Source organism: Hemicordylus capensis, chromosome 2 (assembly GCF_027244095.1).
Source record: "Hemicordylus capensis ecotype Gifberg chromosome 2, rHemCap1.1.pri, whole genome shotgun sequence".
In the NCBI taxonomy this organism is placed as follows: Eukaryota; Metazoa; Chordata; class Lepidosauria; order Squamata; family Cordylidae; genus Hemicordylus; species Hemicordylus capensis.
This window is the reverse complement of record NC_069658.1, coordinates 409,724,804-409,745,440: the sequence shown is the minus strand read 5'-3', so window position 1 is coordinate 409,745,440 and position 20,637 is coordinate 409,724,804. Positions and strand designations below refer to the sequence as shown.

At 44.5% G+C, this 20,637-nt stretch overlaps 1 protein-coding gene across 3 annotated transcripts in view; it reads left to right on the top strand.

Moving 5' to 3' along the window:
* The window catches only part of LOC128344094 (ABC-type organic anion transporter ABCA8B-like), a 129,005-nt gene that overhangs the window by 75,773 nt on the left and 32,595 nt on the right, over positions 1–20,637 (top strand). For all 3 annotated transcript variants that reach the window (XM_053293592.1, XM_053293589.1, XM_053293590.1), the window contains 5 exons: positions 2,304–2,420; positions 3,087–3,263; positions 8,268–8,381; positions 15,734–15,853; positions 20,547–20,621. In XM_053293592.1, coding sequence (XP_053149567.1) covers positions 2,304–2,420; positions 3,087–3,263; positions 8,268–8,381; positions 15,734–15,853; positions 20,547–20,621 — 603 coding nt within the window. The remainder of the gene's footprint in view (positions 1–2,303; positions 2,421–3,086; positions 3,264–8,267; positions 8,382–15,733; positions 15,854–20,546; positions 20,622–20,637) is intronic.

Here is a 20,637-nt window from a genome sequence, read left to right as displayed (position 1 = left end):
TTCCTTCCAGCCACTTCCTTCCTCTCTCCCTTCTCTTCCCTTCCTTCTGCCTTGCAACATGCAAACTCCTCTCCCCTGCACCATGTGTGCAGAGATGCAGAATCCATCTGCATCCAGCTAGCTAGCTAGATTAGAGATCCTAACTCCTCACTTTCCTATCTAGAATGGAGTTCTCTAATAAACACCACTTATATTGATTTGAAACTATGAACTGGCTCCAAGTTACTTTACTCTCAGCATACACACATGCATAACTAAATTCCGCTGTGTTGTGCCTCTGTGCACTCTGCTATAATGAAAAAGGGTTTCTCCTACCAAAGAGAATTCACAACACAATTTCTATCTTTCAGGTCTTCTTTCTCTGTGAGGAGATAGTTATCATACTCAAATAATGTCCAATATGTCTTTGCCTTGATCCACACATGCATGCAAAGTGCATTGCAGTAATCCAGCCATGACATGACCAAGGCATGGGTAACTGTGGCCAGATCTGCCTTCTCGAGAAAGGGACACAGCTGGTACACTAGCCGAAGCTGTGAAAGGCACCCCGGCCACCATCTCCCCCGAGCATCCAAAAGCAGAAAGTATAGGTGCAGTTCAAACTCTTAATACCAAAGTCTCACTGGATTGACAATTCACCTCTTGGTAATTAGCTGCAGTATCTGTAGGGACGAAAAGGGAGAGCAGGAGGCTTTACAGAGAGGGCTTCTACCCCAAATCTCTTTCAGAAGAGAGTGTGTGCATACACACTCCAGCCAAACTTGCCCTGAAGTCCCTTCAAGATCATTGGACCCATTCCACACACAAATCGGGCTTTGTGATGTGAATTCTAGCTTATCACGACATATTTCCGGATTTTTAAAGTGCTGGTTTTAAGCTGCTTTTTCTTAAAATGCTGGTACAAATAGGGAGAGGCACTGACGTAGAATCATTAGCATGATAACAGGGATGCACTCTTTAGAAATGCAGATATCGCTCTTTAGGAAGCTCCTCTCTCTCCCCCTCCCCATTGGCTAGAAGGAAAACATGGACACATGCCATGTGAACTTGTTTCAAAACAAAATCCAAGAACAGAGGGGAGAGGCTGCTTCCCTCAATGCCGCAAGTGTCGTTTGAGGTGGCTTCGCTCAACATTTACTCTGAAGCATGAAGCCATGTGTGAATAACTCCCTGGAGAGGGAGAGTTGCACCTCTTCCAGATAAGGATGAGGTCACACAGAGTGGAAAGGGTGGGGAAATGCCACTTACGGCCACAGTTTAGACAGGAAGAGAAAAATTGTGCAGGCTGGGGAGCAATTTGGGTGGCACAGGAGGTAAAGTTTGGGTGGGGATGCAGTTCATGCAGAGGAGAAAAAGACTGCACAGGGGTGCAGCTGGGAGGGGGATGAATATTGCATGAAGTGAGGGTGGATTGACATGTGGAGTGCAGAGAGCACCACAGGAGCAGAGATGGAGGCAGAGGCTCACTGCACTCACCTAAGATGCTGCTAGGCTTGAGTGAAGCCTGTTGTTGAAGTCTACCTGCAAACATTCCCCTAGTAATGTTTTAATTTCTTCTCTCACAACCAAGCTCTGGAATAAGAACTGGCCCCAGCTGGGGAGGGTGGGAAGGACACCAGGGGGCATTTCTGCAAGGGAAATGAGTGGCTGTAAGAAGAGTTACCTTGAGATTAGTCACCTTAGAATCAGACTTTATGTGCTACAGAGGCATTCTTCCCACTGGAAGTGCCTTAGGAAAAAACCAAAATAAAAAACAACAGTGTGTGGGGGTTGGGGGGTTGGACCTAATTGGGACACGAGTGCATGGGGATAGGAGGTTCATTCCTTCATTTTATTATTGGAAATTGCCTCCCTGAAGGAATTCTTTCGATCCACTTCCTAATGTGACTATCTGCTTGGTCAGTACGTTCTTGCCTCTAGACCACCAGCTAGAAGTAATTTCCATAACTGCAGAATGTACCAAGAATCCAGGTGAAAAGGAATCCTAGCCATTAGAACCTGTGGTGTAGTGTTTAGAGTGCTGGACTAGGAACGGGAGACCCGAGTTCAAATCCCCATTCAGCCATGAAACTAACTGGGTGACTCTGGGCCAGTCACATCTTTCTCAGCCTAACCTACTTCACAGGGTTGTTGTGAAGAGAAACTGAAGTACCTGTATGTAGTACACTGCTCTGGGCTCCTTGAAGGAAGAGCAGGATATAAAATATAAAATAATAATAATAATAATAATAATAATAATAATAATAATAATAATACTTTCACAAAGCCATTATTTAGTAAATCTTCTTCACCTCTTTCCTCAGAACATTGATTCCAGGTACCTATGGATGTATTTTTCTGAAGTATACATGACTGGGATTCTTTTATTATTCCCTGCTTTTCCAACCCACTTTGCAATGACCAGCATTCGTTACTACAAGGTAAAATAATTAAATAAGAGCTGACTTTGTGAAATATACAGCATATTTCCCATCATGCTGGCTCAGCTAGACCAGGGTAGGAATGAAGACAAGACTCTGAGTCTTATAGGGATTCTCGACCCATGGATGCTATACCCACAGAGCAAATGGATATGGGCATCAGATTTCCCACACCCAGAACATATTACCAGATCAGAATGAATTATCTAATTATTTCATTAAACAAACATATTTATATACCACCAAATACAGGTGTCTCAAGGCAATATACATAGACTTAAAATTCAAATTATTAGCAATGCAATAAACATATTTTAAATGATAACCTTTAAGCAGCCTTTCATAAATAATTAGAGAATGAAGAAATGTGTTTTACAGCTTTTAAAAATTTGCAATAGATAAGCACGAAATGTATGGCATTAACTTATGTATCAAGATTTAGAAGCAGACATGAATTGGGGAAATGGAAAATAGAACTTGGAGCAGGAAGAGACTGTGATGCCAGGAAAAAAATGGAAAATTATGGTGAATAATTGATAGGTGTGGTGCAGGGTGGAAGAGAGAGAATGCATGTATAGGACTGTTAAGCGAGTATCTTAGCCCACATTAAATATATGCAGTGATTTAATTAGGATATTGAAAGTATAACAATTTTGTCTTTGCTAGATGAAAAGCTGGGCTCAGCTGCGGGTCTCAGGACTCTTTCCTTCTGCATATTGGTGTGGACTAAGTCTGGTGGATATCCCTCTGTATTGGATTCTACTCTTGCTACTGTTTGGGACATTCTATCTATTCTTTTTCATTATGAATACTAGCAAAAATCCCACCATGGTGTTATCCTTGGTAAGTTTGATTATTGACACCAATTTTAAAAAATGGCTTTGAAAGCCATCTTAAAAACTTATTTTTGATCACAACAATTTTTATTTTATTTATTTATTTGATTTATATACCGCCATTCCAAAAATGGCACAGGGTGGCTTACATCAAAATAAAAACAAAACAATTAAGTGAATTCACCATAAAGTCACCATCTAGGAAAGCTCCCAGACATAAATTGGGCTAGGCTCCAAGATGCAGGGGAAAACCCAAATCATGTATGGAGTGGTATAGCGTATGGACTTTGGGGTAAATCTGGCTGATATGTGAATGCACACCCACCCTCCCAAAGTAAAGTCACCCTCTGGGAAAACTCCATGTGTTGGCATGTGGAGCAGAGTCCTCCCAGCTGATCTAGTCAGGTGGGTAGATTCAGCTGGGAACAGGTGATCCCTAAGGTACCTGGGGCACAAGCCTTTTAGGGCTTTAAAGGTAATAACCAGCCCCTTGAATTGTACCTGGTGTCAGCAATCTAGCCACTCGGCAGGGGAGTCTAGGGTGTAGCTCACAAGAGACCAGAGGCTGAAGCACGACTCGGAAGCTATCTCTGGCTCAGGCTGGAGGCTGTCGACACTCCACAGATGACATGCGTTTTCTTCCAGCTGCTGACTGCAAGCTGTAGATGTGCTTTATAGTCCAAGGTGATAACTTTCAGCTGGCCGGGATTCAAAGTTTATCAGCCTTCTGTAAGAGGCGTTTACTTTTCCTGATGGATTCCAGCTGCAGGTGCCATCTTGTCACTCGTCTTTGCTGTGGAGTCAACAGGGGTTGCCTGCATAACTCATCTTCTGGTTCGTCAGTCCCTGTCTCTGCTGCCTCAGACTGATGTACCTGCTCTGAGACATCAGCCGGACCTCCCTCAGCCATCTCTTGGGAACCGACAGCCGGGCTCTGCCCCTCAGGCACCTCTGCATCGGCTGGAGGGCTGTCAGCACCCTCCTCCTCGCTATCTGAGACCAGGGGTGTGACACCTGGAAAATAGGCTTGTGCATTTCGATTCGAGTACAAAATGTTTTGTGCCTAAAAATGGCAATTTCAGAGGTTTTGTAACCAAAACAAAATCAAGCATTAAAAAACAGAGATTTTTGTTTCCAAATCAAAATGACTGTGTTTCGGACAGAATGCTTTGTTCTTCGGAAAAGCATTGTAATTGAAATTGACTTCTCTGACTCTCTCCACTCCAGTTGAGGCACTGAGTGATTAGCAGCAGAAGATAAGATATGCAAAAAGCTGTTGAACATGAATGGTTTAGTTAAGTATGTGTTGTATTCCGTGTGATTGATATGCAAACTGACCTTGCAAAGGGATTTGGAAGACAGCATTTTGAAACAGAATACTCAAATATCTTCGAGAGTTCAATGCAATTCCAAAGCTCTTGCTAGAAGCCATGGTATAAATTATGAGGAGAAACTTTTCCAGAAGCTGGTTAGGAAAGTTCTGAAATTATACAGGTTTTTCTTTCCAAAGGTTTAGAAAGAATCTCTTGACTTGTTCAGGGCTCTTTTGAAGAGCTATTCTGTTTTTCTTCTGATTTTTATGAGTTATAGTGGTGTCGAAGTTTTGTTTCCCAAGTTGAGCAGTCTAATGTAATTTAGGCCTCAATGTAATTTGGTGGGATATGATGTCTAAGCCAGTGGTTCACAATTTTTGCCATTGCAGGGATAGGTCATCCACATGGGACTACAGGAGACAAAAGAAGGGGTGGGTGGGGAATACCCCTGTCAATCTATTGACATCCCCAGGAATCTTAGTTGCTTCTCTTTCTTGTAATCATGATCCATGGTTTTGCACTTTCTTAAATGCAGTGATGATAAATCTCAACAATTCTGAACAGTGGGCTGATTTGTTTGGGCTATGGCTCACTCTACTTCAGTTAAATGAACATTTGAAGCTGTTCCATAGTACCAAGGCAGTTCATTGGTCTATCTTGCTATCTCAAATGACCTGTGGTCACTGTTCCATGGAGAGGGAGTGTTTTTATTGAAAGATTGCTTGAATCTACAAATGGGTTATGCTGCTGTGCTAGTGCCACAGGGACAGGCTCACAACCGCTGCAAAATTCTCAAATAACTGTGCCAAAAAACTAAGTGTCGTTGTTGTTCATCATTCTCTTCACTCTTTCAACTTGTTTATGTGGGGCTTCAGGGGCAAAACAGTGGGTTGGGTGGCAGTGCCCCAAGGGTGGTGCACCCAGATTCCAAATAGGGCAAAGGGCTGAATTCTTAGGAATTTTTGAGGTTTACGTGTCTTTAAGATTTTTTCCTCATAGGGAATAATGGAGCTATCAGCAGCCCCATAACTCCACCTGGGTGGCACTGGGATGGCCCGAAGTAAGTGGTGCTGTAGTGCACAGAAGGTGTCAACCACCCCCCTGGGTTGCTAACCCATTGGGGTACTGGGCTTTGTTGTTTCTGAGGTGTTGAGTTTAGATTCTCTGGTAGCAAATGAGATTTTTATTGAAAAACCATGACTCATATGCTACTAGAGAATCTACTCTAGAACAACAAAACCCTGTACTTCATGGGTTGGCAACTCATGTGGGTGGTTGGCACCCTTTGTGCACTACACCGCCACTTGCTCTGGACCACCCCAGTGCCCCTCAAGTGGAGTTATGGGACTGCAGAAACCTCCATTATACCCTATGAGGAAAATCTGAAAGACGCGTAACTTCATCAATTCTTTTAAAATTAGCCCTTTGCCAAATTCCCCTGAAAAAATTGTGGTAGCTTCCTTGCACCAACTGGGCACTACCACCAACCACACTCCACTCTGGGCCACCACCACCCCCATGTGAAGCTATGCTTTTCCTGAAACCTCCATCATACGCTATGGTGGAAATCTGAAAGACACGCAAACTTCAAAAATTCACCCAAAATCAGCAGTTTGTCCAATTCCTTTGAAATTTTTGTGGTAGCTTCCACTCATTGGGCACTATAACCCCCAGCCACTCTTTTGACCATGCAACCCATGTTTTAATCTCAATTAATTCAGATTCAGATTAATTCAGATACAAAACAAAACTGGGGTGATTCAGAAAGCTTAATTTCAGACAAAATACAAAATGGGGTTGATTCGGATTTGGTACAAATCGAAACAGAAAAAATACAAAACGTGCAACCCTACTGGAAACAAACAGGCAACCCGTGCAGTGCCTTCAAAATAAGTGTAATATGTGCATCGTTCTGCATATGGTCCCAGAAATCAATCTGCAGCCACAATATGCACCATTGTAAATTTCCAAATACATTTCCAGGGCAGCCCCATGTAGAGTGGATTGCAAATTATAATCTGAATCGGATGTGACTAAGGCATTAGCAGTTTTCTAAGGCGTGACTAAGGTACATGACTTATGTGCTGTGTGAAAACATGCTTCTTTTTGTCTATGCTGTATCTCCTATCAGTTGGTTCCATTGGATGATCCCTGGTTCTGGTGTTGCATGAGAGAGAAACGTTTTTCTCTAGTCACTTTCTCCATACTTTGCAGAATGTTTTAAGCTTCAATCATGCCCCTCCTTTGTAGCCTTTTTTTTCTGAATGGAAAAGCCCCAAATGTTATGGCCTTTCCTGGTAAGGAAGGTGCTCCGGGTCACCCCCCTGTTCATCTTGGTTGCCTTCCCCCCCCCACACACACTTTTTCCAGCTGTACAAAATCCCTTTTGAAAAGTGTTTATCAGAACTGTATACATTATTCCAGCTGTGTCCATGCCATAGATTTGTATGCGGGCATCATAATATTAGCAGTTATTTCACTTCCTTTCTTTCCCAATGATCCCTATGATGGAATTTGCTTTCTTCACAGCTCACATTAGTTGATATTTTTGTGGGACTCTCTATGGCCCTTAGATCAATTTCCTAGTTAATCTCTGCCACCTTAGATCCCATCTGTGTATTTGTGGTTAGATATTTTCCTTTAACGTGCATCCCCTTGCACTTATATTGAATTTTATTTGTCATTTTATTGCCCATTCACCCGATCTGGAGAGTTCCTTCTGGAGTGCTTCACAGTCCATTTGGTTGTCACCAGCCTGAATAGTTTGAAATAATGGGCAAACTTAGCCATCTTGCTGCTTTCTCCTTATTTCAGATTATTTATGAATAAGTTAAAAAAAACAAACCACTGGTACAGTGGTTCCTAGTACAGATCTTTGGGGGATCTTGTTTCTTACTTCCCTCTGTTGTGAAAGTTGTCCGTTTATTCCTGTTCTCTGTTTCAAGTTCTTTCTAGCAAAGAACATAGGAACATAGGAAACGGCCATATACGGAGTCAGACCATTGGTCCATCTAGCTCAGTATTGTCTTCACAGACTGGCAGTGGCTTCTCCAAGGTTGCAGGCAGGAATCTCTCTCAGCCCTATCTTGGAGAAGCCAGGGAGGGAACTTGGAACCTTCTGCTCTTCCCAGACCAGCTCCATCCCCTGAGGGGAAGATCTTCCAGTGCTCACACATCAAGTCTCCCATTCATATGCAACCAGGATGGACCCTGCTTAGCTAAGGGGACAAGTCATGCTTGCTACCACAAGACCAGCTGGGTTTCTGCTTTGGTAGCAGTATGCCATTTGTTCCTTGTTCTTAAAAGGTCAGTGCACAGAGGTTACACAACCTCTTGCAATTACGGGTGTTGAAGCAGCCACTGCTTCACTATGTGCTAATACCAGCCTGGATTCATTCATCCAGCATACCTGCCATTCCCCAGTTTGGCTGTATGAATTATTCCCCAGGTCTGATTCTTTGTAGATAAAAAATATTGACAGATAAACATATTAACAATAATTTGCTGATTAAAAATATTAACAATATCTAATACAGATTTTCCAAGTGGTCTTCAAGTAGATATTGTACTCACATCAGCATGTATTATTCAAGTGGTATAATTCTTAGTTGAAAATGTTATATTTACCAATTTAAAAAGTATTTCTTTTGCCTAATCTTTTAATTATTGTTATCATGGGCCCTTCTTTTTCCTAACAGGTTCCATTTCTGCTTGGCTATGGCACATCAGTTGTCCTGTTCCTATACGTCATTGCCTTCATATTTCGGAAAAAATCATATAGTAGTAGTTTTTGGTCATTCTTGTTCATCGTGGTAAGCATATGGATTTATTTGTTTATTTTATTGTTAATTGCCTTTCATTAGAGTGCCTTGCCTTTCATAAGAGCCCCTGGTGGCGCAGTGGTAAAACTGCCGCCCTGTAACCAGAAGGTTACAAGTTCGATCCTGACCAGGGGCTCAAGGTTGACTCAGCCTTCCATCCTTCCGAGGTCGGTAAAATGAGTACCCAGAATGTTGGGGGCAATATGCTAAATCATTGTAAACCGCTTAGAAAGCTCTGGCTATAAAGCAGTATATAAATGTAAGTGCTATTGCTATTAAAATAATCTCAAGGTGGTTTATCCTATCCCAATACTGGTACATGTTTACCATTTTCAGTGCATGATATGCAGGCTGGCAGAAGGGGATGCAGGGAACTCCCAGTATCCTTAATACAGGGCAGTGGGTATAATCTGGCTCAAAATGTGAGGATGAGATTTCATTAAGGTCACTCTCTTTCCTCCCCCATAATTTGTGCCCTGACCATTTTACATGGAAAGAAAATAAGACAAACGTGCTTCTCAGTGCACAAGGGAAGGGAACATTTTAAGTGTAAAAACGTGCAAGATTAGATCAGATGTGTCAGAAAAGAGCATGAACTATGTATACATATACACACGGGGTGTATTGTTATGTGCTTCCCACTCCACTGAGCAGTGAGAAGTTCCAGGAATGCTGTGAATTCCAGCTTCATTTGGAGAAGAGATCACCAGAGGCTTATATGGAGTCTTTGTAATGTTTTGTTTATTTATGAATATACAAGTTGAGCACAAGGAGAAAAGAACAATGTGCTCTCCTGGTAGGCAGAAAGTCCACTCCCTCATGTTTGCATATATACATGCATCCATGGCTGGAGGTGGCTTAGTCACCTTTGATGGCTTCTCTATCTACCAGAGAAACCTCCCATGAAGGAAACATCAATGGGACTATTAAGGGATATTAATTCTTGCCCAGTCCCAGATTCTGACCAGGCATTGCCTTGGGGCAAAACCCTAAGTGCTCAGTACTCAGTCTTCGGTCTCACAACAGGATTGTGAACATTTGCTTCAGCCTCTCTTTCCCTCTGAAATGGTAATAAAGTAAAAGTGTGCCATCAAGTCGATTTTGACTCCTGGTGCCCACAAAGCCCTTTGGTTTTCTTTGGTAGAATACAGGAGGGGTTTACCATTGCCTCCTTCCGCATAGCATGAGATGATGCCTTTCAGCATCTTCCTATATCACTGCTGCCTGATATAGTACGAGTGGGGATTTGAACTGGCAGCCTTCTGCTGTTAGTCAAGCATTTCCCTGCTGTGTCACTTAAGGTGATACCAAAGTGAAAATGCATCATGCAGTTGAAATGCAGCATAGGACCCATATGAAGGTTCATGCGGTAGCAGTGCATGTGGCTAAAAAGGAATTTTGGGCTGCAGATTTGAATTTGGCAGAGTTATCCCGGGACATGAAGAGTTTAATTTCTGCTCCCTCTGTTTGAAATCAGCTCCCAGAAGTGTTCTGCTGTGATGCTTTTAAAGGGTCCTTTGCAGATAAAATCTGTATTCGGGTCGACTTGGTCTCCACTATTTCTGCAGGGTCTATGAAGGAGGTGTCCAGTGATCCCTCTTGCAGTGTTAGTTTGGATTATTTCAATCTGTGACTCCTGAGGATGTGGACAAGCTGCTGGGGGCAGTGTGGCCTACCACTTGTTCTCTGGATCCTTGCCTGACTTGGCTGCTTCTATCTAGTGGGGAGATTCTTGGAGGCCTGGTTAATATCATAAATGCATCACTGAGGGAGGGTAGGGTGCCTCCATGTTTGAAGGAGGCACTGGTTAGACCTCTTCTTAAGAAGCATTCCCTGGATCCCTCAGCAATAGATAGTTATAGGCCAGTCTCCCTTGGTTGGGCAAGGTGATCGAGAGGGTGGTGGCCAACCAGCTCCAGGCAGTTTTGAAGGAAACTGTTTATCTAGAACCATTTCAAACTGGCTTTAGAGCTGGCTATGAGGTTGAGACAGCCTTGATTGGCCTGATGGATGACCTGTACTGGGGAATCAACAGAGGGAGTGTGACTCTATTGGTTCTTTTGGATCTCTTGGTTTGCATTCGATACCATCAACCATGGTATCCTTCTGGATCGCCTGGGGGAGTTGGGGATGGGGGCACTGTTTTGCAGTGGTTCCGCTCCTATCTCTCAGGTAGATTCCAAATGGTGGAGCTTGGTGACAGATGCTCCTCAAAACAGGAGCTGTTATATGGAGTCCTTCAGGATTCCATGCTGTCACCAATGCTTTTTAATATCTACATGAAACCGCTGGGTGGAGTCATCAGGACATTTGTTGCTGGCTGTTATCAGTATGCTGATGACAACCAAATCTACTTCTCCTTTTCATCTGTATCATCAGGAAATGCTGTTCATTCCCTACATGCCTGCCTACAGGCCACAATGGGCTGGATGAGGGTTAACAAATTGAAATTGAATCCAGAGGTGCTCATTGAGGGGGTTCAGAATCTGAGGGGTGAGTTAGAACTTCCTGTGCTGGATGGGGTTACACTCCCCCGGAAGGATCATGTACATAGCTTAGAGTACTCCTGGACTCAGGCCTCACCCTGGTACCTCGGGAGGAGGCTATGGCCAGGAGTGCTTTCTATCAGCTTCGACTGATTCGACAACTGCATCCATTCCTTGAAGAGGACAACTTCAAAACAGTGGTGCACCAGCTGGTAACCTCCAGGCTTGACTTCTGCAATGTGCTCTACCTGGGGCTGCCTTTGCACATAGTTCAGAAACTTCCAAAATGCGGCAGCCAGATTGGTCTCTGGGGCAACCCGAAGGGACCATATTACGTCTGTCTTCAAACAGTTAGAATGCCTCCTAGTCTTAAGGAGGCAATCATTAGACCATTTCTGAAGAAGCCTACCTTGAATTCCTCAGAGCTGAGTAACTACAGGCCTGTCTCCAACCTTCCGTGGCTGTGTAAGGTAATTGAGAGAGTGGTGGCCTCCAAGCTCCAAACAGTCTCGGAGGAAACTGATTATCTAGACCCATTTCAAACTGGCTTCCGGGCTGGCTAAGGGGTGGAGACTGCCTTGGTCGGCCTGATAGATGATCTCCAAATGGGAATGGACAGAAGGTGTGACTCTATTGGTCCTTTTAAATCTCTCGACAGCTTTCGATACTATCAACCATAGTATCCTTCTGGGGTGTCTGAGGGTGTTGGGGGTGGGAGGCACTGCTATGCAGTGTTTCCGATACTACCTCTCAGGCAGGTTCCAGATGGTGTCCCTTGGAGACCGTTGTTTTTCAAAATCTGAACTTTTGTATGGTGTGCCTCAGGGCACCATATTGTCTCCAGTGTTGTTTAGCATCTATGTGAAACCGCTGGGAGAGATCATCAGGAGATTTGGTACAGGGTGCTGTCAGTATGCTGATGACACCCAAATCTATTTCTCCATGTCAGCATCATCAGAAGAGGGCATAACCTCCCTGAATGCATGCCTGGAGGCAGTAATGGGCTGGATGAGGGGTAACAAACTGAGACTGAATCCAGATAAGACAGAGGTACTCATTGTGCGGGGTTGAAACTCGAGAGACAATTTTGATCTGCCTGTTCTGGATGGTGTCACACTTCCCCAGAAGGAACAGGTACACAGTCTAGGCGTGCGTCTGGATCCAAGTCACTCCCTGGTGTCCCCAGCTGAGGCAGTGGCCAGAAGTGCCTTCTATCAGCTTTGGCTGATATGGCAGCTGCGTCTGTTTCTTGAGACAGACAACCTCAAAACACTGGTACATCTGCTGGTAACCTCCAGACTGGATTACTGCAACTTGCTCTATGTGGGGCTGCCCTTGTACGTATTCCGGAAACTACAGTTTGTCCAGAATGTGGTAGCCAGGCTGGTCTCTGAGTCATCTAGGAGAGACCATATTACTCCTCTGTTCAGGGGTAGATCCGGCGGGATGCAAGGGTGCAGCTGAACCTCCTGTGAATTAATGTTGAGATCGGCAGTAGCAGGGAGTAAAAAAAGAGTGAACTTTTCTCCCAGCCCTATTGGTTCTCCTGGAGTCTTGTGCTCCTCCCCCACTTGGAATTTGTATGGAACTGCAGAGCCAAAAAAGCTGGCTGTTGGGCTCCCTTCAAGGAGGAAAGTCAAACATTTTGTAAAAACCAACCCTTTGCTGTTTGTTTGGTTTGTGTGTGATTTGTTCCCCTTGGTCAAGCTACCGTGTTGCTCTCTCCCCCCACCCCCATGAACCGTGTGTGTGATGTACATGTGAGAGAAGTCCCATCCCGTGTGTGTGTGTGTGTGTGTGTGTGAGAGAGAGAGAGAGAGAGAGAGAGCGAGCGAGCCTTAAGCTTTTAAAAAAAATCAAAGTATGCCAAAACTTCAAGTGCAAACTTGTAAGACACACCCTCTCCATCCCAACAGTATAACTTGTTGTAAGGAAATTAGTCAGTGCAAAAGTATTAAACGCATTGAAAAGAATGGGCTGCGGGGTGTGTGTGTGTGTGCTCTGGCAAAATGGATCTGTTTTTGTTTTTGTTCCTGAAGATACACTGCTTTTAGCTCTAATCTGGTCTCTGTGTGGGGATTTCTTTCTCTTCCCTGCCCCCACCCCCTATTAAAAATATTTATGTGCCGCTTTTTTAGCAACAGAGTTCTCAGAATGCCTTAAATAGCAAAATATGAGAAAATGGTTCTCTTTACATGTTTCCCCTTTTAAACTTTACTATTTTATTTTATTTTGCTTTGTGCTTGTAACCTGCTCCCCCACCAAAAGTCTATTTTTGTACACTTGCTTCAAAATAAGGCTTTGCAAATCAGCTCACAAGAAACTCATTTTTAAAACTCCTTTGCCCATGAAATGATTGGTTGTCTTTAAATTCTCCAAAACTGGGGTGACTCCATATATGACATTCTGCTGTCCTATTTGAAATCAAAATGGAGGCTTTTCTTTCTGTAGTGTATAGACACACACTATACATTGTATATATACTGTAGTATATAGACATACACTATAGTTGCATATGATTTTTTACTTAAATTAAATGCATTTTTTTAAATTGTTAAATTTATATACCACCTTTTATGAAAACAATCCCAAGGCGGTTTACAGCAAAATTTAAAAACAAGATTATAAAAATGACACAGTTAGAATGTTAAGCTAAAAATATGAGACAAATCTGATTAAAAAATTTAAGACACAAGTATAAAAACAATACAAATTATAAAATACAAAGAGCAGCAGCAGCAGAGACAATAATATAAACGCCTGGGTAAAAAGCCAAGATTTAACATGCATTCTAAAAGCTGTGATGGAGACTGAGGAGTGAATAAGCACTGGGAGAGCATTTCAGAGTCTGGGGGAAGCAACAGAGAAGGCCCTGTCCCACGTGCACACCAACCGAGCCTCTCTCATTGTCGGCACCTGGAGCAGAGCCCCCTCAGATGAACTGTTCAAGTAATTTCCTGCTGGATCGACCCCTGCCTGTGTTGAAAGAATTACACTGGCTGCTGATATGTTTCTGGGCAAAATACAAGGTGCTGGTTATTACCTATAAAGCCCTAAACAGTTTAGGCCCTGGGTATTTAAGAGAATGTCTTTTTCGCCATGAGCCCCAGCGCCTGTTAAGATCATCTAGAGAGGCTCGCCTGTGGCTGCTGCCAACACGTTTGGTGGCTACTTGGGAACGGGCCTTCTCCGTTGCTGCCCCTGGACTCCGTTGCTGCCCCGGCACTCCCTGTTGAATTAAGAGCCTCTCCATCTCTAGCAACTTTTTAAGACACATATATTCACCCAGGCTTTTAATTAGATCTGTGGTTTAATTTTTTTAAATGTTGGTTTTAAATGATTTTAATGTTTAAATGATTTTAATTGTATAATTGATTTAGTTTTGATTTTAATTGTTTTGCTTTTGTTTTGTTGTAAACCGCCTTGAGCCATTTTTGGAAGGGCGGTATATAAATCAAATAAATAAATGAATAAATCTCTCTTCTTCGTAAAGTCTTTCACATTTGGGTTCTCATTTTTTCCTCATCTGAATTGCCCCGTCTTTCACTACTGCTTGATCTGCCAACCAATTCAAAAACTACTACTCATGGAACGCTCTCCAGCTCAAATCACCCTCTAGCGTTACAGTGGTCCATTTCTCAGGATAGAAGAAAGTGAAATAAGGGACCAAGATAATTTTTCTTGCATCAATCTGCTATATTAATGCAATTTCCAAATGAGATAGCGTTTTACCATAGACTGACTTTCACGTGTGCTTTCTCTCACTCTTTCTCAGGAATGATAATAAGTTTATGATTGCTATGACTACATTTTGGATAAATAAGCAACTTACTGAGAAACTGATTCAAAAACAAACTCCTCTGTAGCAGGACAACCTGAGCTCCCTAATAAGAGCTGAAAAATTCTAATGGTTAAGAGTCTGCGTTTGGGGCCGAAATGGTGCTCCGCAGCCCCACTGAGCAGGGTTGGGAGTTGTCCTCCCCTTAGGAGGGATGGAGTGCCATGCTTTGGCAGCTCGATGAATCGGGGATAGCCATGGCTGTAGGCAAAGGGCAGCTTTTTTGCCTGCTCTGCACTGTCATTGTTTGGATTTCTACAATGTCCTTTAACTGTTGTGCACAATGCTAGCAGAAATTCACCCACATGCCAAGTCTCGAAGTCTGTTAGAAAAAGAGGCAACTGTTCTGGCGAGACGCTGCCCTTGGCAAAGGGGCAGCCAAATGCCAAATTCAGGCCAGCCCCTTGCCTCTGGAGAGGGGAAGCGCATGCCATGCTCCCTTACAACACTGGCCAGCCATTCCTCAGGCCACTGCACTTCTGCCAGCTGCCCGAGCCCGAGGCTGGGACAGCGGCTGGTCATCCGCACTGCGCTCCATTTCTGGAATGCCCAAGACTTTTAAGGCTAAATGAGCCTCTGAGTCAGAGAGCCCACTGGGTGAGGGCCAGACTCACCCTTCTCTCCCACCTGCTCATTCCCTGGCAGAGGAAGCCACCCAGGTGCTGCCTTCAGTGTCTCAGGGACTCATCCAAACAGGTGCAAACACAGCCGTCCTGCAAAGGGAGAGTGGCCAAAGGAAACGATGTCATCCCCACCACCAAGTCACACACACAAGCACTCTTCCTCCAAGAAGATGCGCCATTAAACAAAATACGTTCGCTCCTGTGCCTATCACAGAACACCAGAGCAACTGAAGAAGGGGGGAGCCAAAATGTCTTGCACATTATATTAGTTTCTTAATAATACATTTACACACACACTCTGAAGATGTTTCAGACACAATAAGAAGCAGTGAAGGAAATGGGTGACATTGTTTAATCTCTTTAAACACATGCTTTGACACTTTTTTTTTTTTTTAGGGGCTCTTGTTGGTGTTTGTTGTTGGATTTGTGTTTACGTTCTGGAGGCAGATTCATTATGTGCTGGACTTTTGCATTCCTATGGTTCCCGCAGCACACTTTTTTATCTCCTTGACAATGGTAAGCTGAAGTTTAAGGTTACTTACAGCCTGTTCGTATGCAACTGCACAGCTGAAGCGGAGCCAATGCTGGCCTGCTAAGGAGCCATGGTGTTGCAGCTGTCAGGGGGCAGAGAGAGAGAGGGAGGAACACAGCCTTCACCAGCCTGCTGCCTCTAGCCACCTGCCTCATTGACCGCCCTAATAGCAAGCAGGAGTGCAGCTGCTCCTGATTGTACGTTGGAATTGGTAAGGCCCCTGCAAGAACCACTCCACCTCTTTTCTCCTCTTGCTCATCTGCTAAACACAAAATGAGGCATGGGGAATGGAGCAGAAAGAAGTGTGGGAAAGGAAGGAAGTGGTGTCATGATGAGAGAGGAGGAAGAGTGGCATCAGAGGTCCAGGGAGATGCCCACAAGGAGATGCTAGGAGATCAAAGAGGGGTGAGGAGATGGGGTGGGGGGAAGGTGATTGTCAGGAAGAATTAGCACATGCCACCAGGATCATGATTGGGATGGAGATGGTGGGGCGGGGTGATTGTTGGGGTATGGAAAGTGGTAGTTCTCCACATTGCTTCAGGTGCCAGGGAGGTTTGGGCTGGATCTGAGCAGAGCAAGCAGTAACTTGGACTGCCACAGCTATTCCTGGTCTTTAAAGGGGGAAATGTGCAGCCATACCTACTTCCCAGGGAACCTCCCCTATTTCAGCTTTGCTATCATCTAGAGCCAGACCACCTCGCCTAGTTGAAGTGCTGGGGTCACTTCACATCTCCCGGCCACCACTATTATTCAGATTCTGATGCATAGCAGCATTTGTGCTTAACAGGCACACCAGAGGACTGGGCAACAGAATTCTGGGTATATGAATAGATATTTTATGAGGATACTTTTTGGAATTCTCACCGTTGGTTTTTTTTTTTTTTTTAAACCCCAACACTATTACAACCACGAACCAAGGTTTGAGAAGTGTTGCGTCTTTCAGAGGCAGAATATTCAAAATGTTCAGAATTATTCAAATGAGCAAGAATGATCAAATTGCAAATGATAATTCTGTTCTTAAGACTGTTGTTTTCAAACTCTGTTTGGGGGAACCCTGGGTTTCTTTAGAAGTTTCTCAGGGCTCCCCGGTGGAAAGATTAGCAGTGGCTTCTCTGGAAAGCACTTCTCTGGAAAGCAGCAGCTTACTACTGCTGTCAATCTTTCCCGGCAATGCACACCTGGAGGGAGTGTTGCAGGTTGGGTTGGGTGTTCTCTCCATTTGTACAGACCTATGGCAAGACCCAGTAGTCCCACAACCAGTACTATGCCTCAACTGAGCATTTGCCCCAAATGTATTTATTGCTAATTTCTATACCACTTTTCATTAAAACCATCTCAAGGCAGTTGAGAACGTGACCAAGAGTCTTCTGAGTCTACACACAGGTATCCCACAGCAGACATGCAGTTTTCCTTTGTGGACAAATGGGAGGAAAGTTGGGCTTTCAGAAATTATGTGTGGCCCCCAGGTACATATTTTTGAGTGTCAGGAGGAGAGATAAATGAAAACTGTCCCTTCCTTGGAGTGCACATTCGGCATTATTACACACACACACACACACACACACACACACACACACACACACACACACACACTCTGTTATACTGGATGTCAGCCAGAATATTTCATTTTAATTAGTAGTGGGAAACTGCCCCTTGTGCTCAATTTGGATATGGGCCAGCAATTACATCTCTTGTTGGAGAATTGTAACAAAATGTGATGAGATGCAAATATCCCCCAAAGGTTGCTTTTAAGACTACAAGCTCTGGTGGAGATCCAGAGATCCAAAGTTTTCCTCATCTGATGTTATCCTTGGATGTTGGGATTTCAAATTGCCTTTGTCATCTTTCTGAATGGGAACTGGTGCATTAGAAATTTTTCATTGTTTTTCTTTTCGTTTTCTGATTATTTTACAGAATGTGCATGTGCAGTTTGCTGCAGCATTCAGTTCATTTGTGTCTTTTCCCCTGCTCTGCATAACCAATGCATATGTGTGCATTGATAAAACACTACAGAAACCAAACTAGATACAGTTCAATATCCTATCAAGTTTGTTATATGTGGTGTTTTATTACTGTTCTGGAGTACATGTTTGCTTTCATTTCAGAAATTACATTTAACATTGAGGTTCCTAGGAGGAAAACCTTTGGTCTCACTGTGCTAAAGGAATCCAAAAAAGTCAGAATTGGGAAATAATTAACAGACACCTCTCTCTATAAAACGCTTAGGTGGTATGTGGCAAACGCTGCCCTTGCAGTGCTAAACCAGCTGGCAGCCAGCAGGGAGTGACATCAGAGGCCCAATTGGGGCACGCTTGGGCAGGACTACTGAGGCCAGCAGGCTTCCCTGGTGGCGTGAGTGGGGGGCGTGGTCTCTGCTTCCTCTCCCTCTGGCCACATTGCCTCCAGAGCCAAAGAGCACCTTCCTCCTCCAGTCCACCAGGAAGCACTCCAGGAACAGCAGCAGCATCACAGTGGTAGCAGCCTAGACTGGCTCAAACCACAAGCCTCTGTTGTGTTGCCCCACCAAATCTCTTCGTGAGGAGGATGGCAGAGCAGGGGCTTCCTGTCCGACCTTCACGGACAGTCCAGCTCACCCTTGCAGACCTTTATCCTCCTCACTTCCTTGCCCCCCGTTAGGCTTAGAGGAGCAGGGATGTTCTTGTCCGTGTTTGCTGGAGGGGCCAGCCTGCTGTGGGCACCGCTAACTGCCTTCTCTTCTGCCCTGCTTGGAAACCAGCCACAGGTAGGAGCTAGAGAGAGGGCGGGCGGGGAGGCCTGGTTATTCTCGCCCGACTGACAGCTGCGGAGTGGGGTGAGAAGGCCATTTGGAGGAAGGGGAGGTGATGACAGCAGTCCATTGCCAGCCTAGCCAGTTGGATTTCCAGAAGAGGGAGGAGGAGGCAGAGATTGGAGGGAAAATGTTAACTTCATGGTCTTTCTGCACTCCCCACACATAGGAAAGAGCAGGCAAGCCAAGCGCGTCGGTAGAATGGACACTTACACAGGAAACAAGCCCCATGTGCTTCCCTTGCCTGCTTCCTCTTGTTGGAAGTGAAGGACTCGGTGCTATCTCATGTCTTAATGACAGAAGGGGACAGATTAGTGAGTCAGAAGGCTAGAGGGGTCAAAACATCGGTCATCCCTTCTCAACTGCTTGGACACTATCTCTTTGATATGTAGATTGCTACTCTCAGGGACTTCCTGCCGACCTGCCTGCCTTGCCACTTCCTCTTCCCTTTTTTCTCCCTTGCAACACACATGCTCCTCTCTCCCTGCACCATGTCTGCAGAGATGCAGAAACCATCCCTCTGCATCCAGCTAGCTAGCTAGATTAGAGATCCAATCTCTCCACTTTCCTATCTAGAATGGAGTTCTCCAATAAAGACTCCTTATATTGATTTGAAAATATGAACTGGCTCCAAGTGTTTTTTTACTCTCAGCATACAAGCATGCCTAGGCAGACTCTGCTGTGTTGTGCCTCAGTGCACTCTGCTGTAATAGAAGGGTATCTCTTACCAGAGAGAATTCCCAACACCTCTCACTCTCGCTTTCCCTTTGCAAGGCCAGTTTTTGTGCAATCAAAACTCGAGACCATGTTTAGGGAATTGGGGTTGTAGCTCAGTGGGAGAGAGCTGCTTTGCAGGAAGAAGGTCCTGGGTACAGCCCTGTTGCTGCAGCAGCTCCGGGCAGGGGCAGTGCTGGAACTGCAGTTGGGAGCCACTCAGGCCCTGCAGTGAACAGGAGCAGGAGTGGGGCTTGGGTGAGGGTGGGGAGGTGTTTGGGGGGGACCCCCAAAGAGTTTCAGTCCAGGCCTGGGCATAAAAACCTCATGGCAATGAACTGTGTGTGTGTGTGGAGGCTGAAGGCCAGGGGCAGGGGAGAGAAGGAGATGTGCAGGAGGATATAGGGGAGAAGAGACTCCAGGAGGAGAGAGAGAGAAAAGAAGGGAAGGGAAGAGAGAAAAAAGGGGAGAGGAAGAAAGGAGGGGAGAGCGAAATAAACAAGGGAGGGGAGTAGAGAGAAAGAGAAAGGAGGGGAAGGGGAAGAGAGAGTGAAAGAGAGAGAGAGAAAGAAACAAAGAAGGGAGAGGGGAAGTGGGGAGAGATAAAGCAAGCAAGCCTTCAGACTGCGTGAAAGTTTGAGGACAGGAAGCGATATTGGGTCAGAAGCCTATCGGGGTGCTTTAGCCTGTCTGAGCTGGAACTGGGAAGCTTCCCCAGAGCTCTATCAGACAAGCTCAGGGATTGAATAACCCCATTTCCCTCAAGGACTGGGGATGTCCTTGGGCTTGCTAACTAGCCACAGGTACATTTAAATCACCCCACTAGGAGTTGTTTGCTTAGATCTGTTTCAATTGAAATTAGTGTCCCGAATTTGGACAGCAGTAAACTTTTAACTAAAAGTATATTCTGTGCACCTGTAGGTTCTCAGGGAATGATGTTCAGCTTGTAACACATCCAGACATTACAAACAATGCAAATTTGTAATCTGGACCAGGAAATTTTAAACTCTGGCAACATCACTCATGTTGATATTTATTTAGAATGGGATGTGGGAACACTACAGATACAGAAAGATGTTTCTAAAGATGTCACTAAAATGGTCAAACGCTCAATGCGTGAGGAGTATCACAATACAGATTATATTTCTACTTTATCAGCTCTGTTTTTCTTATAGCTGCTGGGTAGATATTCGCTGCATGAAGAAGAAATCTCAACAGTTCACACTCAACTCTTAATATCTACCCTTGCGGTAAGAAATATAGACA